General features: G+C 36.3%; 2 protein-coding genes and 1 non-coding gene across 3 annotated transcripts; 1 reads left to right on the forward strand and 2 right to left on the reverse strand.

Moving 5' to 3' along the window:
• Positions 1-2,292: 2,292 nt before the first annotated feature.
• Positions 2,293-11,828, reverse strand: LOC132119193 (AP-1 complex subunit sigma-1A). Its single transcript, XM_059528992.1, has 5 exons — positions 11,672-11,828; positions 8,860-9,038; positions 4,972-5,080; positions 3,708-3,845; positions 2,293-3,483 (listed from the first exon to the last, which is right to left on the reverse strand). Exons 1-5 carry the CDS (start codon positions 11,672-11,674, stop codon positions 3,436-3,438), a joined length of 477 nt encoding a protein of 158 aa, XP_059384975.1. The 5' UTR covers positions 11,675-11,828; the 3' UTR covers positions 2,293-3,435.
• Positions 11,829-13,121: 1,293 nt separating this feature from the next.
• On the reverse strand, positions 13,122-16,134 carry serpine1 (serpin peptidase inhibitor, clade E (nexin, plasminogen activator inhibitor type 1), member 1). The gene is made up of 9 exons (XM_059522261.1): positions 16,017-16,134; positions 15,159-15,400; positions 14,709-14,933; positions 14,372-14,566; positions 14,061-14,259; positions 13,862-13,962; positions 13,643-13,729; positions 13,464-13,547; positions 13,122-13,338 (listed from the first exon to the last, which is right to left on the reverse strand). Exons 2-9 carry the CDS (start codon positions 15,397-15,399, stop codon positions 13,292-13,294), a joined length of 1,179 nt encoding a protein of 392 aa, XP_059378244.1. The 5' UTR covers position 15,400; positions 16,017-16,134; the 3' UTR covers positions 13,122-13,291.
• A 10,626-nt stretch (positions 16,135-26,760) lies between these two features.
• On the forward strand, positions 26,761-26,834 carry trnat-agu (transfer RNA threonine (anticodon AGU)). Its single transcript has one exon. It is a non-coding gene; the product is annotated as a tRNA-Thr (tRNA).
• Positions 26,835-26,904: the final 70 nt, after the last annotated feature.

Consider the following 26,904-nt stretch of genomic DNA (forward strand, 5'->3'; position numbering starts at 1 on the left):
TCAGAGGTTAACCTAGACATCACAGGAGTCACATTTATAAAGGTAAAGAGAGGATGAGACTCACTCTTTACAGTGGATGAAGAGTTACTGTCCATAAAGATAATGGGAAAGAAGTAACAATATGACATTAAAAATTCATCACGAGGTAGGCAGAGAGGCCAGACAATTATGACAGGCAGAAGGAGGTGGGGGAGAAAGCGAGAGAAAGAGAGAACATTCAGAGGCACTTGGCAGAAACTCAGTTTCCACTGGAGATGCGCTGGTGCCAGATCAATGGAAAAAGCCTCATACAGGGGAGAAATGAGGAGTCATCCATCAAACCATCAGTGTGAAATTATATTATACTTACCGTCATAAAATGTGCTCTACAGAAGCTAAATACTATTTCAGGTAATCACAAAGACAAGTTTGATTAACTTTGCAATTATAATGACTTGCTCATCAGATGACACACTGTGGAAACGCATCTGCTGCAAAGAGGATGAGGCTGTATGTTTTGTTGGCTGTGAGTTCCCAGAATTTCCATTATCCTGTGAATTTCTACAGCCAAACTTGACGGATCCGTTGCAACAAAAACCAACAAATCGCTGACTACTTTAAGCATCCATCTAATTACTGGGGTAAAACCCTCGTATCTATCCCTAAAGTGCCCTTAGTACTTAGGGTAAACTTTCAGGGTAGACAGGGTTTAAAAGTGTACTTTTAAGCTCAGTCAGTAGCACAAATTCATTTTAACTTAAAATGTCACTTCTGGACAAAATAATCTAACACCTCCTCCAAGTGTCCCCTCACATCCACCAACATATTTAGACCCTTTGTGGACTTTTTTTACCCCACTTGTCAGCGGTGCTTGATCTGTGCATTTGTTGCCCCATTGTTACACTTAAAGGTACAATGTTTTCACATTTACATAGCATAATAAAATAAAAAAATATGCATCCCTTTACATTGAATATACATAGTTTTATGCCCACTTTTAATTACCTGTATTGTTTTAACTTTGTTTAAATTTTTACATGGAAAAAATAAGCTCTTTACCTAAAATCTGACAATAATCTTTAAAAAGCTGCATATGGATAATAATACAAATAAAGCATTTTACACAGAATTTCATGCACTACATGAACGCTGGACGCATATCAGGGTAAAAAAAAAACACACACATTAGTGGACTTGTAAACAAGCATTATAATTCTAAATCCATTAAAAACATGAAGACACATTGCATTTGCATGAAAAACCACAAAATACACAATTAGTCACTAAGTGCTGCATAAATGCAATTTGACAGGAGGGCGAAAAGCTGAAAGGCACATGATAGTGTCCCTAGAAACAGTCTGTTGTCCATCTCCACTGAGAGGAGATAAAGGAAGACACTGACCAACAGCTGAGCTTATATTTAGACAAAGGAGGGAGGGCTGCAATCACGCTGCGGGTCAAATCGTTTGACACCTTCACACTGATGGTGGTGAAAGACACAACAGATTTCTGTTTTCATAAATCCCCAACCAAAGGAAGGTAACTCAAACAGACAATAACAAGGCACTGTGAGAAAGATTGATGAAGAACAGTGACGTCGAAAATGAAGCACCGTTTATATTACCAATGCAAATTATTAGCTCATATGAAACTGTAAACCTTTTTTTTCCTCTCTATCGCTCTCTTTAACATGTAGTGCAGTGACTTCCATCTTAATTATCACAGACTTCATCAACAAATTCTTCACCCTAAAAGCATGTCTGTTGACATTAAACGAACATGTCTTCACCTGTGATATCTTCTCCATTGCACCTTCATTGTTTTTTTCTTGGCACAGTGGTGGTGCAGTCAGCTTCACTGCACCACTGTCACAAACGACCGACTGGTGACTCATCCCCTTACATACTCAATCTCTCTCGCTCATTTTCTCTCTTCAGCACTCTTTATCTTGGCTCCACACACACAAATAAATAAAGCATTCCTGACAAAGCACCCTTTTTTGTTTGTTTGAGGATACAAACATTATACCAACAGAGGTCCCACCATTATGTATGTATAAAAAAATAAAAAAGGAAGCAAACATGAAAACTGGTTTAAAGAAATTCTTCACAGGCTTCCTCTAGAAAATGTTAACAGCTGTCATTGGATATAAAATGTAATTATATATATAAAAAAATAAATTAATAAAAAAAGGAAGGGAAGGAATGGAGAAAAAGTTGAATATAATATAAATAACAACAATAATAATATAATCATATAACACACACACAAAAAAAAAACTGATGAGGAAGAAAAAGTCATTGTACGTGGAAGTTTAGGCTAAAATTGCATTTATTATTTATAAAATTACATTCAAACATAATTCAGTTTTATTTACCTGACAGATTTAACACAGGTATAAACATGCCCTCATGCTGACTTGTTCAATTGCTTTAAAAAAAAAAAACGGTTCATCTCAAAATATTCCCTTATTTCACACCACGTTTTAAAAGCTTGTAAATGCATCACACTTAATATCAAATCCCTCTTTTTTTATCTGATACAAGGTACAAATACTCCCTTACTTATTACAACTCCCCCGCCACACTTACAGTCAGAAACATGCCTTTGGAAAGCAGGATGTAGACCAAGATAAACAGGAAAGAGCTTCGGCGCCATTTTGTGGTTGAGATTCTGTGGCCTGTTCTCAAAGAACACATTTAAGACACTTTACTACTATGGCTCAAGGGACCAAACAGAATGAATAGACTGCATAATATAGTCCATTCAGTATTCTAGCCATTTAAAAAGGTTTATTTAATATTCCTCCCGTTTGGTGAACATATCCTCAAAATCGGTCCATTAGAAAAACCCCATTCATAGATTCACTTATGGTCCATATGCTGCAAAAGCACTTCATTTAAAGTGGTATAAGTACAAATATTTGCATCTCACACAAATAAACATGGCTGGATGGTAAGTGTCACTGTTTCCTGAGCAGCTACAGCAGATGTATAGTAATGGCATTTAGGAAGATTCAATTTGAGTTTTTATCTACTCCAGATAGCTTTTCCAAAGCAGGTCACTTGATCAATGTAACAATAAATCACTCTTTGAAATAAAAATAAAAGTTGAGATGCATGACCTTTTGTTAAAACTCATTTTTCTAAATATGCTTCTGATTGTTAAATTCCAGTGTCTATCTGCTGTATAACTCTCTTTCTACAGTTTCTCTTAAGCAAGAGAAGATCCCAGCTAGGCAACCATTTAAACATGTAAAAGACAAAAAAATGTTGGAATTGAAATACAATCACATGCTGATCTCAGTAGTACCAAAATAACCCCCACCTACCCTGTTTTTTTCCCCTGTTCTCCTCCCACCCTTTGGACCCATTCACAAACTCCCCTTCACGTAAGCCCACGTGTCGCAGTAGTACCGAAATTTACCATCTGTGTTGACTGCATTGGAATCTAATATTAGGCCAGCCCCATCTCCTCTAGGACGCTCCTGGGTGACTCATCCTCCTGTACGGAGAAAACGAGATGAGGGTTTCCATTAAGGGATCCTCAAAGTGTACATTACACAATGTAGAGATTATTTAACTTGCCAGCTTACAGTGTGCAATGTTTAGAAGAGCTAAGAGGATATAAATGACTAAGGAGCCACAAGACGAGAATTCAATTAACATGTTTGGACTTTTCCATGCAAACAACATTAAAAAATGCATAAATAACAAGCATGCACACACCTCTTGAAGAAGGTCGGCCTGTTCGATGGCCTTGAGCACGCTCTTTTTGGATGTGTCCTGAATGTCTCCCCCCATAAGAAACTCGTCCAGGATAAAGTAAGCTTTCTCAAAGTTAAAAATTATGTCAAGCTCACAAACCTACAATGAAGAAATGAGCACAATCTTGTTCACATGCAAAAAATCTGCTGATATTCTAAATATGAGTGTCACATAAATGTGTTAACCTAACTGAAATAAACCAACTGAGTCAAAATGCCAGTTCTCAGGAATATGAATAAGACAGTAGTTATATCTTTGTATTATTTAATGAGTATCCTGTCTCAAGTACAAGTCTCATGTTTATCAAGGCTGCTTTTTTTAATGCAGTAAAACAGTGATATTGTGAAATATTATTACAATTAAAAATGACAAATGATAAATATTATTTATTATTATTTATTTTAAAGCTGATTTTCAACAGTCATTACTCCAGCCTTCAGTGTCACAATATTCTTCAGAAATCATTCTGATATACTGATTTGGTACTGAAGAGACATTTCTGATTATTAAAACAGCGGTGCCATTAATATTTTTGTAAAAACCATGTTACATATTTTTCAGAATTCTTTGATGAATACAAAGAAATAAAAAAGCAGCAATTATTTAAAAACCATTTTTTGTAACATTACAAATGTATTTCCTTACTTTTTAATGCATAATGCATCCATTTCTTTCAAAACCTTAGACTTTTGACCAGTAGTGTACATGGAAAGTATTAAAATGTGATTAAATTACATCATTTAGGACCGCCACTTACTTCATTAACCTTTTTGTTAACTGTTTGCAAACCAATAATTGACCTGACTAGTTAATAATGAAATTAGTTCTTAAATATTGACATTGATGTATGTTAATAAACAGTGAAATGTGCATGGTAAAGTGGTCAGAAAGGGACATTGTGGATGCAATACTCCATTACAAATGTAGGAGGGACGAGGGAATTAACCTTAATAAATGACAGGCAGCCAAAACCGATAATCAAGGTAAATCGAGGTAAAAAAAATTAAATAAAAAGTAAATGACATTTACAGATAAAAACAAACATAGGATGAATAGCAGGATAAAAGCAAAGGGGAGGACTGACAAAAAAGGAAAAAAAAAATGGGAAAGTAAAGAGAATTTCACAGGTTTTGGGTTGCTGTGATGTGAGGTATGAAATAGCGAGAAAGGAGGAGAGAAAAAGAGAGTCCAGATGAAAGAGGGGTGGTGGCGAAGAATGACTCACACTGCCAAAGTACTTATCCAGCAGCTCCACAAAGCGATGGATGACCTCCAGGGTAATCAGCTCATTGTCCTGCTCCTCCACCGCACAGCAGAAATATAGACTGGCATACCTACACACCCACACACAAACACACCCCGAGAAATGGACGTATTAGATGTTACCCAGTTAAAAAGTGTTTATGGAGGCAATATTACATGAAAATTAGAAATGTTGCCTAGGCAACTAACTGAACATTCAAATTAAAAAAATAGCATATTGTGATAAAGTTCATTATTTTCCATAATGTAATGATAAAAATTAAACTTTCATATATTTTAGATTCATTGCACACCAACTGAAATATTTCAGGTCTTTTATTGTTTTAATACTGATGATTTTGGCATACAGCTTATGAAAACCCAAAATTCCTATCTAAAAAAATTAGCATATTTCATCCGACCAATAAAAGAAAAGTGTTTTTAATACAAAAAAGGTAACCTTCAAATAATTATGTTCAGTTATGCACTCAATACTTGGTCCGGAATCCTTTTGCAGAAATGACTGCTTCAATGCGGCGTGGCATGGAGGCAATCAGCCTGTGGCACTGCTGAGGTGTTATGGAGGCCCAGGATGCTTCGATAGTGGCCTTAAGCTCATCCAGAGTGTTGGGTCTTGCGTCTCTCAACTTTCTCTTCACAATATCCCACAGATTCTCTATGGGGTTCAGGTCAGGAGAGTTGGCAGGCCAATTGAGCACAGTAATACCATGGTCAGTAAACCATTTACCAGTGGTTTTGGCACTGTGAGCAGGAAAAACGAAATCTTCATCTCCATAAAGTTTTTCAGCAGATGGAAGCATGAAGTACTCCAAAATCTCCTGATAGTTAGCTGCATTGACCCTGCCCTTGATAAAACACAGTGGACCAACACCAGCAGCTGACATGGCACCCCAAACCATCACTGACTGTGAGTACTTGACACTGGACTTCAGGCATTTTGGCATTTCCTTCTCCCCAGTCTTCCTCCAGACTCTGGCACCTTGATTTCCGAATGACATGCAAAATTTGCTTTCATCCGAAAAAAGTACTTTGGACCACTGAGCAACAGTCCAGTGCTGCTTCTCTGTAGCCCAAAGTGGCTTGAACTGGGGAATGCGGCACCTGTAGCCCATTTCCTGCACACGCCTGTGCACGGTGGCTCTGGATGTTTCTACTCCAGACTCAGTCCACTGCTTCCGCAGGTCCCCCAAGGTCTGGAATCGGTCCTTCTCCACAATCTTCCTCAGGGTCCGGTCACCTCTTCTCGTTGTGCAGCGTTTTTTGCCACACTTTTTCCTTCCCACAAACTTCCCAATGAGGTGCCTTGATACAGCACTCTGGGAACAGCCTATTCATTAAGAAATTTCTTTCTGTGTCTTACCCTCTTGCTTGAGGGTGTCAATGATGGCCTTCTGGACAGCAGTCAGGTCGGCAGTCTTACCCATGATTGCGGTTTTGAGTAATGAACCAGGCTGGGAGTTTTTAAAAGCCTCAGGAATCTTTTGCAGGTGTTTAGAGTTAATTAGTTGATTCATATGATTAGGTTAATAGCTCGTTTAGAGAACCTTTTCATGATATGCTAATTTTTTGAGATAGGAATTTTGGGAATTTAGGAATTTCATTTGAGCTGTATGCCAAAATCATCAGTATTAAAACAATAAAAGACCTGAAATATTTCAGTTGGTGTGCAATGAATCTAAAATATATGAAAGTTTAATTTTTATCATTACATTATGGAAAATAATGAACTTTATCACAATATGCTAATTTTTTGAGAAGGACCTATATATGAAGAGTTTATTTGCAAAAACATAACTTAGTTAGCTGTATTTTTTAGATATAATTTTTTACCCAAATAAAAACAACCCAACTACAGTTTGATTGAGATTAATTGAAATGCACAATGAAAAAACATTATTTTTGTTATCTGTATTTGCAAATTAACTCTTCACATATGTCTATTTTTATGGGGAGCGTTCATGTGTGAGCGCTGCAGCGATCTCCCAAGCCAGTGCTGATCAACATCCCACCCTTCCTATGACCCATGGTCTGTACAGTCGTGGCCAAAAGTTTTGAGAATTACATGAATATTAGTTTTGCTGCTAAACTGCTTTTAGATCTTTGTTTCAGTTGTTTCTGTGATGTACTGAAATATAATTACAAGCACTTCATATGTTTCAAAGGCTTTTATCGACAATTACATGACATTTATGCAAAGAGTCAGTATTTGCAGTGTTGGCCCTTCTTTTTCAGGACCTCTGCAATTCGACTGGGCATGCTCTCAATCAACTTCTGGGCCAAATCCTGACTGATAGCAACCCATTCTTTCATAATCACTTCTTGGAGTTTGTCAGAATTAGTGAGTTTTTGTTTGTCCACCCGCCTCTTGAGGATTGACCACAAGTTCTCAATGGGATTAAGATCTGGGGAGTTTCAAGGCCATGGACCCAAAATTTCAACATTCTGGTCCCCGAGCCACTTAGTTATCACTTTTGCCTTATGGCACGGTGCTCCATCGTGCTGGAAAATGCATTGTTTTTCACCGAACTGTTGTTGGATTGTTGGAAGAAGTTGCAGTTGGAGGGTGTTTTGGTACCATTCTTTATTCATGGCTGTGTTTTTGGGCAGAATTGTGAGTTAGCCCACTCCCTTGGATGAGAAGCAACCCCACACATGAATGGTGTCAGGATGCTTTAATGTTGGCATGACACAGGGCTGGTGGTAGCGCTCACCTTTTCTTCTCCGGACAAGCCTTTTTCCAGATGCCCCAAACAATCGGAAAGGGGCTTCATCTGAGAATATGACTTTGCCCCAGTCCTCAGCAGTCCATTCACTATACTTTCTGCAGAAGATCAATCTGTCCCTGCTGTTTTTTTTGGAGAGAAGTGGCTTCTTTGCTGCCCTTCTTGACACCAGGCCATCTTCCAAAAGTCTTGGCCTCACTGTGCGTGCAGATGCGCTCACACCTGCCTGCTGCCATTCCTGAGCAAGCTCTGCACTGGTGGCACTCCGATCCCGCAGCTGAATCCTCTTTAGGAGATGATCCTGGCGCTTGCTGGACTTTCTTGGACGCCCTGAAGCCTTCTTTACAAGAAATTGAACCTCTTTCCTTGAAGTTCTTGATGATCCTATAAATTGTTGATTTAGGTGCAATCTTAGTAGCCACAATATCCTTGCCTGTGAAGCCATTTTTATGCAACGCAATGATGGCTGCACGCGTTTCTTTGCAGGTCACCATGGTTAACAATGGAAGAACAATGATTTCAAGCATCACCCTCCTTTTAACATGTCAAGTCTGCCATTCTAACCCAATCAGCCTGACATAATGATCTCCAGCCTTGTGCTCGTCAACATTCTCACCTGAGTTAACAAGAAGATTACTGAAATGATCTCAGCAGGTCCTTTAATGACAGCAATGAAATGCAGTGGAAAGGTTTTTTTGGGATTAAGGTAATTTTCATGGCAAAGAAGGACTATGCAATTCATCTGATCACTCTTCATAACATTCTGGAGTATATGCAAATTGCTATTATAAAAACTTAAGCAGCAACTTTTCCAATTTCCAATATTTATGTAATTCTCAAAACTTTTGGCCACGACTTTATGAGCGTAGGTGACTAGATATGAAATGTATTTTTATGTTTCAAGCAATTCCACTCAATAATGACGCATTAATGAGTCATCGTTCACAATAATTTGATGTACGCTTCCCTAGACAGTTATCTCAGCAAGAAATAGGTGTATAGTCTACGTACTGTGTTTTATTTAGTACAACCTTTTAGGTGTATGTGAGAAACCAAAAAAAAAAGATACATTTGCAGCCTACATTTATGTCTCACAAAGTCATCAAATGCATGCGTGGTGTTTGTACCTCTTGTAGACTATCTTTAGATCTCTCCATTCCAGGAAGCTGCACATTTTGGGTTTTCTGGCCAGGACAACCTGCATGAGCTCCCTGACCATCTTTTTCTTGTCACGCTCAGCCGTAGCCTTGTACCATTTCTGGAGTCGCAGCTTCCCCTGGCGGCTGAACAGAAGCATAAAGCGCATCTGCAGAGAAACAGAGATAGATAAACACAGGAGAGGATCGCATAAAGAAAATTTGTTATTTCATAAATACCAGACTATACTCCACATGGCAGAGAAACTATATAAATTAATTAATAAATAAACTCTGCTCATTAAACAAACAAAAAAAAACAGTCTCTGGTAACAAATAATTAGAGAAGTGTTATTTTATTACTTATGCACTATTATAGTACTGATCAATATTTATTAGCTTTTTTATATGTTTGTGTAGTTTTTATACTTTAATTTTATTTTAATTTTTGTTTAACTTTTAGTACCTTTTTATATTTTTTATTAGATAGATTTATTGTTAGATTTATTAGATAGTTTTTCAGTAAGTTTAGCATTTTAAACTACATTTATTTTATTTCAGATAGTTGTCAAGACATTTAGAATTTCATAGGTTTTTTTTGTCTGTTTTACATTTAATATTTATATTTTATTTTTAAATTAATAAAATTATTTTACTGGTAAATATTTGTAGTTAGTTAACAATATTTACATTGAACTGAATACTAATTTTTTTAAAAAATGTAAAAACCAGACTAAAAATATATACTAACAATTTTTCACTAAAAACTGGATTTGTGTCTCATGCAACACTAAAAACCTGCTATATCATTATTATTATATGTGCAGTTTTTATGACCTCAAATTAATTTAGAAACTAGTAGTTTAAAAAATCATACGTCACCACAAAAGATAAAAAAGGCCAAAAGATATTAAAACTAGTGAAAAACATTTAAAAACTGTGAACTAAAATTTACTATTTACCTTACACATTCAATTAAATTACAACCTAAAATTCTTGTTGCTGGTAAAAAAAAAAAAAGGGTCATGTCCATGTTATGTACAAATCGTGATTCAAATGTTGTGAACTGTGCTTGTAACCAGCATCTGACTTATCAGAAAGGAAGGAGGCGTAATGGAAAAATTGTGTAAAAAAAAATTACCTCTTTATTTTTCCTAACAGAACGTCAGCGTCATCATTATAAAATTAGAAAGTGAGATGGCCTATGCATTTCAGGTGTGTTAAATATTTAAGAGGACAGATGAAGAGCACTGCATCTGCTCCCATCAGACATGGCCCACATATCCAACATGCTGCATTCAGCTTCATCCACTCGAAAGGCTATCCAACTATCACATTTCCTGATCAAAGAACTAGTATGACTACACTATGATTAAAACCACAAGACTATCACATGGAATACTACCCTTAAGCACACGTTAGTTTAATAGTGAAGCATTTTTACCAGTTTGCTAAATGAGTACTTATAATTTGTGCCAGAATTTGTCAGCCTACATCAGCTCTTGAAATAGACTAAAAATTATGCATTGCACTTGGCAATGAAAGGCTCCGTTGTACAAGAGATGTTTCATATCCAAAAATAGAAAGACAGAAAAAAAATTTATAAGGGCCAAAGACGAGAATAGAAACCTCCTAAGGGAAGGAGAGACTATATTCTTCAATGCTTTAAAAATGGCTTCAAGACAAGTCCATATTTAGCAGCCAAATCAAGTGACAATTTAGCATCCACACATACAGTGCACTGTTTTAACTTGATCAATGCAGTGTCTTATAACACTTGTAAGTAGTTTAAACATAAATATTGGACATTAATTCACACATTCATGAAAGTCTACTGTTAATAAGGAACAGAAAAAATCTACAGAACAGAAAATCAGATCACCATCTAATGCTAAACCACACATCTTTACTTACAGCGATGAATGCTTTCTGCTGTTTTTCTAGTGCCATAGAAAGAGGGAGAAACAAAAGGTCTTATAAGGAGAAATAAATGCTCTTTAGGTTGATACTGTACTAATGTGTTTATCTCATCAAAGTAAAAAGCAAGTCCAGGTCAGCCTGTTTGTTGAACATGGCAAACAGGAAAATGATGAACAGTCTGCACAGCATACAGAGACATGACATCTTGTTTCCATCTGCTATGATCATTAGTGCTTTCTTCAGTTAGTAAACAGTTTTATGATGAGTTGGATGTTATCTCTCAGAGCAGCACTTCCTTTCATGCCTAACTGATGAAACAAAGGAAGTATGTTGTGAAATACTTCTATAACGGAATATTTTTGAGAGAACACACTGTTATAGCTGTAAAAACCGCAGTGAAATGTACTGTGTGGGATTAAAGGCAGTCTTCTGACTCACATCTCATCTGAATCTCAAATACAAAGCGTTTCCGGGTCGAGTCAAACGTCAAAAGACAAGTTTAAAAATAGGATCTCTAATGAAACGAGATCTCAAGAATTCAGAAAACGCTTCGTATGAACGCCAAGCTGTGAATGGCGTTTATGTGATTGTGAACAGTTAACGTTACCAATTTAACATCAAATCCAGCTGTCAAACTGACCCGGGCTAGTGAACAAATGCTTTTCAATACATAACAACGTGACAATTTTACAGTGTATTTGAGAGATGTAAATGACACAGAGCGTCCAAACTGACCAGACCACCTTGGGCCCGACAGGTGAGATGTAAGTTACATTTTTAATCAGGGTTTGAGGTGTCCAGGTAGCTGACTGTACTAACTTAGCCTTAGCTAGCTAACTTAGCTCTGCCTGAGAAAGTGCAGGATAATGCGAGTAGAACTTACCATTTTGACGGTTTAGTGAGAGCAGTCAGTGAACAGCAAACCGCTTTTTGGTAAATACCACAAGGTATTGTCAGTACATGTCTATCTGACTGCTCATACTTTCAGAGCCCCATTGCAGCAGCCTGGAGTAGCTTTGTGAATGAATTGTTCTTTTGAGTCGGATCTTTTTGCAACGGTTAATCTGATTCGTTCACGAGTTATTACAGTAAACATCCGTATTAATGAAATTTACTCGAAAACTCGTAATAGACAGCTGTATTATACTAATCCGACCTACCCCTAAACCCAATCCTAATCCTAAACCTACCCTCTCTATAGCGCCTACTAGGGTCACAGAATCCGGTGTTACAACCATTTGGTTACAACGGCATGGCGTATAAAAACGACTGAGTCGGTTCATCTGAACGAACTGTTTGAAGGAACCGATTCGCGGAATTGAGCCGCACTTTCCGTCACTAGAGAGGAGACAGGTAGCGTCATCACCACCAGTGCGCATGCGCTTTGCGCATTCCCGTCTCCACAAGGTCTTTTGCAGAAAGTCCACTTGCAGCCTTCACAAGAAACGACTTCCTGCTACTAACAAAAAACTGCGAATGATTTATGTGTTTACGTTTTCGAAAGTAGTAAAGTGGGTTTTCTTGTCTGTTTGTAAAACTTAACAGCTTTGCCTCTGCCATCAGGGCAAGATGTTCAGATGCTGTTGCCATGACAAAAAAGGGGGCTGATTCAGGTTGCCATGGTAACGGAAATAGGGTGAGGGTAAAGAACTTTAATCTGTTCACGAAAATCCAGATTCATGATGCTTAGTTTTTGGTCATTGCGACAATCATCTTGGCAGCTCATATCACAATGCCATTTGTACTGCCAGCTCTTAAGAATACATTTATCTGTAACTCGATTACAAAATAGCAGTCTCTAGAGTCTAGACTTTCCATTGATCTAAAAAGAGCTGCAATTTATTTGACTTTTCGTCGTTGCCAAACTTTGAACACAAGGTGTCGCCAGCACCATTATTATTATTATTATTAAAAGTAAGTATTATTATTAAAAGTAATTTAATAATGCAACACTAATTCATGTTCGCATATAGTCGCTTTTATTATAAAAAGAAACAATATCAATTAACAGTCTTCACGAAAATATAACCTTCAACAATAAATTAATAAATACTGTAAAATACAACTTGTAAAAAAAATATAAGCACATTAAACAAAGCATACAATTGAATTCATTCTTCAAATTATTAGTGCATGTAGATTCTCCGTCTGCTGAGGCTGTAAATGTGTTCATTAAATGTCCCGTGATGTTTCAGACATGTTTTAAACAGTAATCCTTTCTTTATATTATAGATATTTTCTCTCCCATAGCAAAGGACACATACGGAATAAACACATATATATATATATATATATATATATATATATATATATATATATATATATATATATTTCTTATTCTTATTTCTTGGCACTTCAAGCTATGCTCACGTTACAGATATAGAAGTTTTTGCATTTTCCCCCTCCCAATATCATTCGGTCTTCAGTAGTATTTTGTGTGCAGACTTGTTGGTTTCCCTGGTCCTTCTGTTTGTATGGGCACTTCGGACACAACCTTGGTCTGTTAGGATTCCTGAGGCTGGTTCACTTGACCGCTGAACAACACGGCACCTGTGAAGTTAACCAGGGGATTTTAATATTGAGGGAGATAACCAACAAACTACACTGACACATATCCAGATAAAAAGTTAGCAAAATTAAATGTATGGTAAAAGCATGTGAAAAGCGCAACTCACTAGTGGGTTTGTGTTGAATGAAGAAATAGAAGGGTCTATCGAGTGTGATCTCCTCTACAGCCATGCGAGAGTAGATTATAGCCGCTGGGGAAAAACCACAGAAAAAGAAATAAGTCAAATATGCATTTTGGTTTCACTATAATGACTGTTAATGCTATTGAATACTTGTGGCAGAGTACCTGTGGCAGATGAGCCTTTGGTTCCTTCTTCATTCACCTCAAGTTTTACCCTCTGAAGGACCTTGGATACACACAAAGGTTCCTCGGCTAATTGGAAAAAGAGAGAGAGACGCAACACTATTAGTTTCAACGAAAGTGCATCCATTACTGTCTTTTTTTCTTTAACAAAACAGCCACATCATTGCAAAAAAGTGAAAACTGATCATTTCCAATACTCACTGGTAATGCGAGAGAAATCAGCTTTGCTTTGGCTGAAAATGTCTCCAAGACCCATCTTGCTCAGTGTGGACTTCAGATCAGTTTCTGTATCCATGGAGAACCTGAGATATCATTATATAACACACATTAGGCCTTCTGTTATAAAACGTCCATCACAATATAAAAGTCCCACGCAAGTTCACAGAAATAGATGCGTTACCTTGGAATAGCAAGTTGTTTGGTAATCTTTCTCATCTGTTTTCTCCATTGGTTAAACCTGCTGCTTCTCAGCTCTTTGTTCAAGGCCAACAGAGGCACATCCCTCTCAAATGGTAAGACTAGAAGCATACTTAGCGACTCCCCCTCATAAGGCACCTCAATGACATCATAGTCCACACCGTCTTCAGTCACAAACTCACCTAGACGGAGAATACTTTTAAACTTTACAACTTTACTTTACTTGAATTTTTAAACTTTACAAAATTCTTGATTTTCTTATCAGTTCAATTAAAATAAATCATTGGCACTCACCACAGTTGAATTTTGAAGTCATAATCATCATAGGAACAGATACAGCACTGCCGTTTACTCTGTGAAACAGCTGTTCCCTAGTAAGTTTAGGGTCAAAGGGTGTCTTCCAGACCCCATGAAAGTGAAGAGCATTCAACAGGACCAAGCGTGTCAGTTCACTCAACACCCCAGATGGGAGGAAGTCAGAAATCATTCCTAAGAAATGAAACCAATAAGTCATTTAAGCGCCTTGAAAATGTGTATGGTGAGCGAGTTTACATTTCATCATTTAGCAGACATTTTTATCCAATTGATGTGGAACATACCAGGCAATGCATTCAAAATAGCAGGGACTTACCACCAGTGTGGTCAGATGTCCAGGAGTTGATCACCTGCCGGGCCATCTCTGGTTGACTGAAGTCTATTTGGTGCGGGACGCTCTGGAAGGCTTTGGATAGGCTGCGCCTGAATACCTTTTCCAGGATTATCTTCCGGTCAACCATGACACCGCTGGCCACTTCTACCCCATCTTCACTAGCCAGATCTCTCTGAAGAAGCCGCTGTTGCTTTGGCATACCTCGTGCTATCAGAAAGAAAAAGAGAGTTAGAAAAACAACAATCTTTACACATTAAATTAGGAATGTAAAATATATAGGATTTAAACAATGCAAGGTATAATTGATACATATAGGCATATTCTCTACAAACATTTGCTTTATTAAAATGATACAATGAATGAATGAATTTTAGAATTTCTGAGTTGTTCCAAAACATATTATAATTACATCTACTGCTCTCATTCATCTACCTTGCAGTGAGTAGCCCATCTTGGAGGTAAGCATTTGAAGAGTGCTGCCATAGGCACCCAGCTGAGCCATGCCCAGCACTGAAGAGATGCCATAGGGAGAAAGAACCAGATTTCTGTCCGGAGCAGATTGGACTACTTCAGAGAAAACCTGCAGCCCAAAATCTGTCTGTTTCTCTGGCATACTGTTGCACAAGCTTGACCCGCAGAGGGATAAGATCAGCAGCACATTCAGGCTCTGCATTCTGAATAACAGAGGAAGATAAGAAAGAGGTCAGCTTTGCTAATTCAAAACTGTAAATTGTAAGTACAGATATAATGAAAAAGATCATTTTAAAAGCTTTATTGTGTTTTTAATTTCTGCTGAAGATTATTTCTGATCACAATAAGGGTGTGTTCACTTTGCAAAACCATGGCGACAAATAAATGTTTCAGCCTCCTCCTTGTGAAAATTCTCCCTAATGTGCAAGATACAACACCCACCATTCAAACGTTACGATGCCATCTCTGTTTGTCTATCTTGACTCATGCCTCACATGTTTACCTACAGAATACTATGGCACATAAGAAGCTTTGTCTATAAACACTTATCCCAAGCTTAAAGTTTATAACTTTATTCTATGTATACTGATGTCTGAGTAAACAACTAGTAATTTATATCAACAATTACATTTTCAAATTTCACATCTAATTCAGTTCTGCCCATGCTGGTTAGTCCAAAACATACTGTCAAAATCTATTAGATCAAGCAATCAACTACTTGAGTTAAAGGCTACAAATTTTTTTTACAACTTCTAAAAGTTTTGATCATTAACTTGGAGTCTATTTTCAATATGAAGCAAAACAAGAACATGAAATTACCTGAAAGAAGCTTAGATTTTGGAGAGTTTCTTTGTAGATTTAGTTTGTTGCTGTGTTCTTCGTTGCAGTGCAAGCCTAGAGCTGCTCTTAATGTGTCTGTGAGTAGCTCTGTCGCTATTTAAAGAACTTTTAGAGACCTCCCCTTCAGACGTGCACACACTAGCGGAAGTTATGAAGTCATCTTTGTCTGCCTTTACAGTCCCCCATCCCCTTTTTTACACAGACAAGCATAAACACTTTTTCCACCCAGTTTCTTTCCTTGTCTGTCTCTCAATTTTTTTACAGGACCGTTAAACTGCAAGGCCATAGCTACGTTTAGTCTAAGGCAGAAGTCATTAGCAATTTTGGCAGCATAACAGTCTTTAAAGCTTTGAATGTGTTTCTTTGTTTAAAGGGTTAGTTCATCGAAAAATCATAATTATGTTATTAATAACTCACCCTCATGCAGTTCCAAACACGGAAGAGAAGACAATGATGAATAACATCGTCGTTTTTTTAATTTTTGGACCAAAATGTATTTTCGATGCTTCAAAAAATACTAACTGACCCTCTGATGTCACATGGACTACTTTGATTGTTTGTCTTACCTTTCTGGACATGGACAGTATACCGTACACACAGCTTCAATGGAGGGACTGAGAGCTCTCGGACTAAATCTAAAATTTCTTAAACTGTGTTCCATTGATAAATGATGATGATGATGAGGTCTCACGGGTTTGGAACGACATGAGGGTGCGTTATTAATAACATAATTATGGTATTTCGACAAACTAACCCTTTAAGTTAACTCTCACATCTACTTATATATCATCATATTAATACATATCATTATTTAATTATCATTGGCTGACTTCAACATCAGAATAGGCCTACTATATGTATATATAATATATATAGCCTACACACACACATAATTCACTTTGTAATATTGAAACAGCAATTAATTACAAAGAATTACTCAAGAACGGAACATGTTTGAGCAAGCACGCACTAAATTTTAATAAGGCCACTGACTGGACTGGATGTTTTAACATCTATGTATGAGCCAAAAATAAAAGCTGACATAATCCATCCCCTTATCACTCCGTTCAGCAACCACAATGACAGTAAAAATAGGTTCTTCATCTGGAGTAATTAAGAACATTAGGCTGAAGCATTGACTCACCTTTAGGAAAAACTTCACATCACATGCCCATATTTGGTTCTACCAAAAAAACATTCCTTCACACATGCTCATGAGGAAGGCCACATTTTCTGAGTACAAGGAATAGTTAGGGATCTAGGGATAAAAGGACAGCAGCCATGGAAAAACTACTGATGAAATAACTTTTTCAAGTTATGTCTAATAATCCCTGGTATGAGCTTTATCATCAAGGCCAACGTCTTCAGGGAAAATGATCCAGACTGAATGTGTACAGAAATACTGCAGAGGAGCATGTCTAGAAAACATGGGGAACACACACAAGCCAGGTACTTCTTGTGAGGAATGTTAAAGTACTTAAAAACCATTTTACTGTCTTCTTATTAACTGTAGGGCTTTAACTGCGAGAGCTTTAAAGAACCATACAATGAAGTGTCAAAATGAAATTTTGCAAGTCATAAAGTTTGTATTCTCTGAATACAAACATTATGTCATGCTTTAATGTAGTTCACAGATGTGTTTACTTGTCTTTGATTTCAAGTCTCGGGTGCAAGTTCTAAACCTTTAAATGCATCATTAAATGTACTGTAATATCTCCTCTCTCTTGATTTCTGTCATTTACACACTACCACGTAGGTGTTTTATGAATTTACGCTTTATTCACAGATATAATAGCCTGTATAAAAATTCTGCTATATCATGGATTATTTTATTAGTAGCCTGTCCTAACAGTGGCAGATACTGATGTGGTACAGTAACATTTTGCTTTTAACTCCCTCAAATTAATTATGTCGTGTGTCATGTTGTCATGTCAACTGAGCCTATCCTCCAGTAAACTTGGGAATGGAAAATTGGACTCACAGCACTCAAAAGGAACGCCAACTTCCTTTCCCACTGGAGTGAGCATGAGAATCCAGTTAGCTAAGTTTCACCACAGGCAACCAGCCAAGAAAAGTTTGGAGAGGGAACAAACCAAAACCACATTTTAGAAGAATTTATGCTTTTATGCAATATTCATAAAAAACTCCAGCTTCCCGCTCAAGAAGAAAAATACTGAAAGTAAAACTGATTGTTAATTAAACAATTACACATTAAAACACGACAGCATTCACATACATATTTGTTTATATACATAACATAATATTAATTATGTTTTGTTGTTTTTGGGGTAACCTTTTTAGCATATATACGTTTGTGTAAAATATAAACATGGATTTTTCAAACATATTTCTCAGTCAAGCAGATGATATTTCCAGCATTGGGTTGCAACATTCACTATGTCTAAATTCCATAAATGTTTTCTCTCTTTTCCAGAGAGTACAATTCAACTGACTTGATGTGGATGTTTTTTTGGGGTTTTTTTTTACATTTTACAATGTTTAAAAATATAAATAAATATATATATAATAAGTCTTAATGTGTTGTCTTAAAATGACTCATTAATCATAACTGTGGGTTGGGCTGATCTCACTCAGCCTTTTCATTTGACCCGATGTTAAATCGCAGCACTGTTTTATTCTGTTGTCAGGGAGTTCAAACAAACAGGCAGAAAATCTTGATATTGTTTGTGGTTATTATGACTAACAATAACTGATAAACTACAGTTGAAAAGTGGGCGAAAGACACCAGATGTGAATGAGGAGAGCCTATTGGAACACAAATGTGGGAGAATCTTGCTGTTGAAAAGGGAGATATCTAAGAAATCCTGAAAGTAAAACTGATGCATCTTTTCCAAGAAACATGAAATCAGTATATCAGAGCCATTAAAGAGTATAATTCATTTATACATTTACAGGACTAAATATGAACTTAATGAATAAAATGAAAATGCAATGCAATGTCTATAAGCAAGATTCTTCTGATGTATTTCTATCTGTACTACATTCTGATTGATCAGAAACTTTCTTAACTTTTGTGCAGTGTCCATGGAAAATGCCAACCATGCTGATTAAGGCCCTTCAAAATGAAAATCTTGATTTATGTGGATTTAATGATTCTTTTCGAGACTAAAAAGTGCTGATGATTGATAAAGTGAATGAGAACAGGAAATTATGAAAGTTGAATGCTTTTCAGATGTTCATAGCCTTTAACTTCATAGCCTAGAAAGCTTGGACGTCACCTCTTGCCTCTTTTACTTGCACATTTCTGGTTTTTCTCATTTCAGATTGCACAAATAAGCATCTGGCAGATCGTCCCATTTAATAAAGTTCGTGTGAAGCTTATTTAATATATAAACAATTCAAGTTTCAAGAGAATGGAGATACAAGGAGATGGGCAGTTACACAAGGAGAGCTGGACAGGACCGTATAATTGCAACAATTCAGCAGCAGGACCAGGATCTGCTCCTTTGTGCAAGGAGGAACAGGAGGAGCACTACCAGAGCCTTATCTGATTAAACTGTCAGAATCATGTCAGATTTCATACGGGTGACACGGGAGCCTGACATCCTCTAGTGCAGTGGTTCCCAACCATTGCTCTCCTTTGTCTGACACACCCATTTCAGGTCTTGGAGTCCCTACTAATGAGCTGATGAACTTAATCAGGTGTGTTTGATTAAGGAGACATGAAAAACATGCAGTGTTGGGGGGCCTCCAGGAATGTGGTTGGGAAACACTGCTCTAGTGGGACCTGTGCTCACAGCCCAGAAGGAAGCATCTCGATTGGCATTTGCCAGAGAAGACCAGAATTGGCAGCCCCACCGCTGGGCCCAATTCTCTTGAGAGCACATGTGACAGTAGTCAAAGAGTCTGTAGATGCCATGGGGAATGTTATCTTGCCTGCAACATCATCCAGCATGATCAGTTTGGCAGGTGGTGGTCAGCGGAGGAATATATTTGGAGGACAACAAAAACGTGTTAGCCAACGGTACCCTAACTGCTGTCAGATACCGGAATGAATTCCTCTGGGCCACTGTCAGACCTGACGCTGGTGCATATACATCATATTACCAACAGCACCCAGATGGGTTTAAACATGGAAAAGGTTAACAATGTGATTTTTTTGGAGTTCTCTTTTTTTGATCATAAGGACATGAGTAAGAGGAAAAGGGAGAGGGAAACTGGGAAAAAGATGAGTGGGTGAAAAAGAATGCTGTGTGAGTGGAACATGGGGTATTCCCTCACCCCTGACACCAACCATAGAAAGTGATGATTTGCAGCCTCAACTGATTTTATATTCTGGAAGAAAATGTTCATGTTTAATTTTTTAGCAAGTACTAAATGCCCATGTAAAGCTTAAATAAGAACTTGAAATTTAGGTAATTATTCTTTATTAACATAATGAAATATTCTTTAAATAACTCTGGCTTTTAAAATGAGGTTGAGGTTTTTTTTTTTTTTTAAATCTAAAAAAAACTTAAAAAAAATATTAAATCTTTTACCAAAGTATTTGCAAATGTTAATGTAAAATACTGAATATGGAGAATAACAATAACAACATTTAAAGCACAAAGCTCTTGCCAAATAGATAAGGCACAGGATATGACCAATGAGGAGAGAGCGTTGAATTAGGCAAAACACGTCCTGTGTCTCACCCTCACAACGAATTTATATATCCAGGGCTAACAAAACAGCTTGTACTTAAAAAGTGAGCAAAGCGCTTCAAGGGGTAAACAGGAAAGTTGAACCATCCAATAGGACATGCCATGAACTCTTTAATGTTTCCACGAAATTGCATGTTTTTCTAAAAGGTTAATGGGTGTTGCTGATGGGAAATGTGGAATTTTTTTGAAGGCCAAACAATGACTGAGTATTTTGAAATACTGTAGATACGGTATACTTAGATATGAACAGATGTGTTTTCTAGTTGAGAAATGCTGAGCAAGCATCTTTTATTTAATGCCCCCCCCCCCAAGATTTAGACGTACTTTTTTAAACCAATAGTTCGCTTTGAGTCGAATGTATTTAATTTGACAATATTATTACATCTTTTATCTGCTTAACGCATTGCTGAAACATTAAATATCAGGGTTTTCCTTTAACCGGCCAACTAAAACTCGGTTGCTAACAAGAGGCATTTTGTTCAAGGTTACATAACTGAAGATATAACATGGCAAAACAATTATGTCTGGCAAACCCAAAGACACTAAAAACACAGCCTTAAAGGGTGTATACAAAAGAAAATAATTTGTCTTTGGATTTATAAAATGATTCAGAGGCTGAGTTGAAAGCCTTGAGAGTCAAAACTTGTGTTCACCTGTTTTGTGGCTGCGGTGCTTAGGAATGGAAGCTGTGGTTACAGTCTGAGTACAAACTGTGGTCAGAATCTTCTGCTCATCTGCACGCACAGCCAGAGGCCATATTAACTGGTACAAAAAAAAAAAAACACCTTAATACATTAAGTGGTGTTCTTGCTAACAGTAAAACAGACAAACCCTTTTTGCATTTGCACTCTCTATTCTGGAACTTTGACTTCAAATCTCTGAATTTTAGAACTATTTATAGTTTGGACTTCATAAAAACAACAATTCCAACTTTATGTTTTTCAAATGCCACAAAAAATGCTAGGTATGCTTGTATACAAGGATGCATTAAATTGACAGAAAGTGGCATTAAACACTTTTACATTGTATAGAAAAATTCAATTTCAAATAATGCTGTTCTCTTGAACTTTCTATATATACAAAAAAAAAAACAAGACTGAAAAAATATCAGGGTTTTAGCTATTTACAACATTGTTAACAAACAAAAATGTAGTGAAGAAATAGTGAATGTAAAATTAACAATGAAGGAATGTTTCTTAAGCACCAAGTCTGTATATCAGGCTCATTTCTAAAGTATCATGTGACACTGAACACTTAAGAAATAATGAATGATGAAAATTCAGCTTTGTCACCAACATGAATAAATTACATTTATAAAATTACAAAATTACTACAAAAATTACTACAAAATTTATTATAGTGTTTCAATTGTAATTTCATAATATTTCAAACTGTATGTTTGATCAAACAAATACAGCCTTGGTAAAGAGAAGTGACGTCTTTCAAAAAAACTTTAAAAAATCTTAAATCTTCCTTTTTTGATAGCATAGGTGATGAAATACATTTTCAAACTCAATATCTGAACTGAGCCAAAACGTTTTAATGACAAAAAAATAAACTATTAAGTTTGTATTTAAGTTCAATTAAATTATATTCAAATATATAAAAATAATTGAGCAATTGTGAGAAACAGTCACATTCACAAAAATAAACATGCCATGTGTTTAATTCGTTGCAATATACAACACTAGACTCAAATCTGCAATATTATGTTACTAAAATGTCTCTGGATGTCTTATTTTTGTTTATTTTTACAATATACATTTCAATTTAACTCTAATGCCTTGTTTAGGAAAGTCAGGCAGCTGCAGGCCTATCAGTTTGTGCACATTCTAAAAACACACACAAATGTGCACAGATCACAGGATCCAGACGCTTACATAACTTAAACCTGTCTTAACTTGATGAAAACCTTGCAGAAACACATCTCCCTGATTTCAAAGCAAACACATCAGCCAGACACTGTGCCCATGATTTCATGAAATCTGATTTCTTTAGAATCAACAAAGCAGAAAGCGTGCAGCATGTGTTTGCATGTGTATGAGCATCTATGAGTCAGTGTTTAGCAGTCAGTACAGGAGCTGCTGAATCACGTGTGCTGCTGTTTGTACTCTTAACTTGATAACAGCGCGTTTCCCCACAGTCACTGTCTGGGATGGTTCAGAAAGTGTTCATCTGTCTGGAGAAAAAATGGTCATTAAGGAGCAACAATATCCCATCGTACACTCATACTGACTTTTGACACGCTTATTGGATTTGCAGTGTGGCTCTGTGGACTGAGTCATCAGCAGGTAGGGATGTGTGGTATGAAAATGTGAGTTTGACATTTTTTCCTGTGGCAGTTAACATTATTCACTTTACTTACTAATGAATACTTGCCTTCACAGGGACATAATTATTTTTGGCTTGTACACAAATTTCATGATTCAATATGATTTGCTTCACAATCTAGTGATTCAATTAGATTTAATTCTGATTCTATCCAACATGGATTATTTTGCATATATCAGGTAGCCTACACTATATGGCAAATTTTCTCAAACAAAAACAAACAATTTCTCAACTAATGCTGTAAAATAGGCTTCAGTCAGTTGGTACAACATTAATATAATATTGAAGGTTAAAATATACAGTGATTGATGTATATACAATCACTTAAATTACACTCAATTAAGTTTTTAAAATAATGAAGTTGACTTTATTTTATTGACATAATTATGTTTCTTTACTCCTATATAAATTGCTGTCATAAAAACATTGTCAAACATAAATTAAAATATTGAAGAACAGTAAAATTATAATGGTGCATATTATTTGGCAAAATGCTCCTCTCTAGATTTTATTTTTTCTAGTTGATTTATGAGTTTGTCGTAACCGAATATATTTTTTACTGAGGTGACAGTTTACAAGCTGTTATATTGACATTTTCACGTGGTTGAAACACAGATTGAGGGATTACATGGACCAGATACAGATTTCAGTACGTTGTACTCTTTCTTTAACATAAATTTTTGTTAATCTTAAACTGGAATTAAACTGAAGGAGATGATTAGTTCGCACTGCCAATGCCCAAGGGGTCATTCCACACTAAACAGCAACAAAAAGGTATTTATTTTTGGAATATTTTAATAAAATGGACATAATTTAAAATCTGAGAATCTGTTTTATATATAAAACCCCCTACAAAGTTTATAATGATTTATTGGATGGGAGGTTCTGTTCATTAATTGAAAACGGGCTAGATTAATCATTTCTTGGGATTTAAGAATATTGTTTCATTAAAATGGGAATCGATTAAAACCAGTAAATCTATATTTTTTTACCCAGTCCTAGTAATAATTTGTAATAGGCTAATAATAATTTTTACGGCACTTATGTAGGCTACAGTAAAATGTGCATATTATGTAATGAGGAAATATAGGCCTCTATGTAATGTGTAACACAAAGGAGATGATACTGTCAACTCACAAACAAAACTTTACATTTATGCATTACTGTTGCGTTTATCTTACATTCAGTAGTATATTTGTCATTAAATGCATGTTTAATGTTTAATATTTAAAAGAGTGCAGCCGCCTTGTAACACCTTATTCAATCTGTTGAAATGCTTTCTCACATTTTCCCAGTGCTCAGGGAGATGACTCTATGAAACCACGGTGATTCACATGGTCTTTGGTGTGTGTGTTCAAGACAGAATGGAAAAGGTCGGACCCTTAAAGATGCTGCATACAGAAGACATACTGTTCTAAAAATGCCATCCTGAAAGAAGAAAAATGTTGAGTTGCGTTGCCAACACCCACACAAACAAACATTTGTAAACATTACCAAGCACACAGAACACAAAACAATCAACTCTCTTTTCTATTATAATCAGAAGCATATGAGAATATTCCAGAAAAGGTTAATATAATCAACGGAACAAATCCAATCTAAGTCCTTCTAAACAAGCCTAAGAGGAACTCTGTTTTGGGAACCCTGACCTTTCTACTGAGCAAGGTTTCTCATCACAGTCACCTCACTCTCCCATTTCTATAGCGAAAACAAGAAATAACTCCACTACCACTGTTCATTCCTCATTTAACATCAGTTTACCTACTGAAATACCTTTGTGACTGTACTTGTAAATAATATTATATAGTACAGAAAGATTGACGTATTGTCTGAGTTTGATTTCAGTTCAAATTTGACTCATCAAGGAAGCTTTGCCCTTTCTTCTATTTAGTTTTTTCTTATTGACATTTTCATTGCACCATATACTTTCGAAATTACTGTCTATTAATATGCATTCTAGATAAGAGTGCAGTCCCATTTTGCAATTGTGAAACTGAATTCTGTTAGACAGCAGTCAGTTGAAAACACCCTCAGACATGTTTTTTGTATGTGAATCATTGTTCTTAATCTGTCCAAGATCATTTGGCTCTTGCCACCTTCCACTGTAACCACATTATAGCTCACAGAAGAAAAAACAACAACAATAATTTTCAGCCTTAGCATTAGTACAATTCAGCTTTTAATCATTACTACCAATGTTTTGGTGAGATTAAATAAGCGTAATACAGTCACACTTGATCCACATTAATACTGCATTAATAACTTATAGAATTTGCAATAAGTAATCATGCATAAAACAAACATATTCACATTCCATTATGTTTGTGTCCCTGTATGTATGTATGTATGTTTGTAAGTCACAAGTCACTTGGGTATATTTGTAGCAATAGCCACCAATACATTGTATGGGTCATTTTTTCTTTCTTATGCCAGAAATCCTTAGTAGATTTATGAATGTATATGTATACACACACACACACACACACACATTCATTAACATTTCATCAACATTAGCCTACATATAACTGATTTTGATATATATCTAAATATAGCTCAAAATAGTCGATGTAAAACATATCCATGTGTGATAAAAAGAAATTTTAAATCATGACTGTACACTGTACTTCAGTGATATTGTGGTATACAGGATATTACATCACTTGGAAACCAAGTGGCTTGGACTGAAATTAGAAAAATATGTAGAGAAGAACAGTAGAGTGGAATAGGACCGAACAGATGAGTAAAAACATCTGGAAGCAGTAGCTACACGCATCTGGGGAATATGCCTAAAATAACCTGATTTAAAAAAAGGATTTAACAATTATTAAATATGTTGTTTAATGTAACAATAACAGATTTGGAATGCCGAGAGTCGGCGCTTTAACCTGTGTAGCCTTACCTTTTAGTATTTGGCCATGTTACATAAAACTTTGTGGTGAACCCTGACACTTTCTTCTGATGATTCAGGCTGCCACAAAGAACACAGTGCCGGTGAATAAACAGACTCTGAAAACTGTTAGCATGAGAGCACGAAATTCCTGAACGATTCTTTTACTGAAGCGGTTGAATGAATAATTCGTGGTCTTTCCTTATCTCCCTGGTAGACCCCATTTTTCTGGGATGGCGACATCAGTGAAAGTTACTTACATGGAAAGTACAACAATGACTCAGAATTTAGTATTGGATGGCGTGTCTGCATTGTATCAGTTGTGAGTATTATGTATGCACGCACAGCACATTGGTTAATCGTGATTTCAACAGTTTTCACTGTTTAAAATTTTCAGTAACATTACGTCGCTATAAGCTGCTGTTTAAGTAAAACCATGTCACGCTGGCTCTTGGTGTAGGACGCGCTGCCACCGCGTGGCTGAAGATTTATGCGCTGTTTTGCACTATTAGCAGCATTAGCTTTGTGAGTTATATAAAGAACCGCGGTAATGCAGTTGCTTTTCACGGAGCTCCATGGTCGAAATTCTAAATTGTGTATTGCATCTAACGTAAACGGGCAGAGTTAACGTTCCTTAACTAAATATATTTAAATCTCATAAATAGCATAACAAGTGTGTGTGTATATTTAGAAGGATCGTATATCAGCGTGTATCAGAATTACGGAAAGGTTACAACATTCCAACGTCCATATGCTTTTAATACAAGAATGAATTCATTAATGTTAAATTATTAACAGCTCACTTGGATATTCTTGACATTAAAATTTTACGGTGTCGCCACGAGGCGCCGTGGCTTAGTTGGTTAAAGCGCCTGTCTAGTAAACAGGAGATCCTGGGTTCGAATCCCAGCGGTGCCTTTTGTATCCATGTGGCATTATTGTTGAATAAAACTGAACATTTATTGACTATTGTGCTTGTACATTTGGT

The sequence above is a fragment of the Carassius carassius genome, chromosome 3 (assembly GCF_963082965.1).
Source record: "Carassius carassius chromosome 3, fCarCar2.1, whole genome shotgun sequence".
NCBI classification, from domain to species: Eukaryota; Metazoa; Chordata; class Actinopteri; order Cypriniformes; family Cyprinidae; genus Carassius; species Carassius carassius.

Excerpts from the sequence above, each read along its gene's own strand:
- LOC132119193 (XM_059528992.1), bottom strand. Across the intron at positions 5,081-8,859 it reads CTAAAGATAGTCTACAAGAG|GTATGCCAGTCTATATTTCT; the intron begins GTACAAACACCA and ends GTGGGTGTGTAG. Across the intron at positions 3,846-4,971 it reads TGGATAAGTACTTTGGCAGT|GTTTGTGAGCTTGACATAAT; the intron begins GTGAGTCATTCT and ends TCTTCATTGTAG.
- serpine1 (XM_059522261.1), bottom strand. The coding sequence starts at position 15,399 with ATGCAGAGCCTGAATGTGCTGCTGATCTTATCCCTCTGCGGGTCAAGC. Across the intron at positions 14,934-15,158 it reads GATGGGCTACTCACTGCAAG|CACGAGGTATGCCAAAGCAA; the intron begins GTAGATGAATGA and ends TCTTTCTGATAG. Across the intron at positions 14,260-14,371 it reads GACTTCAAAATTCAACTGTG|GTGAGTTTGTGACTGAAGAC; the intron begins GTGAGTGCCAAT and ends TTCTCCGTCTAG.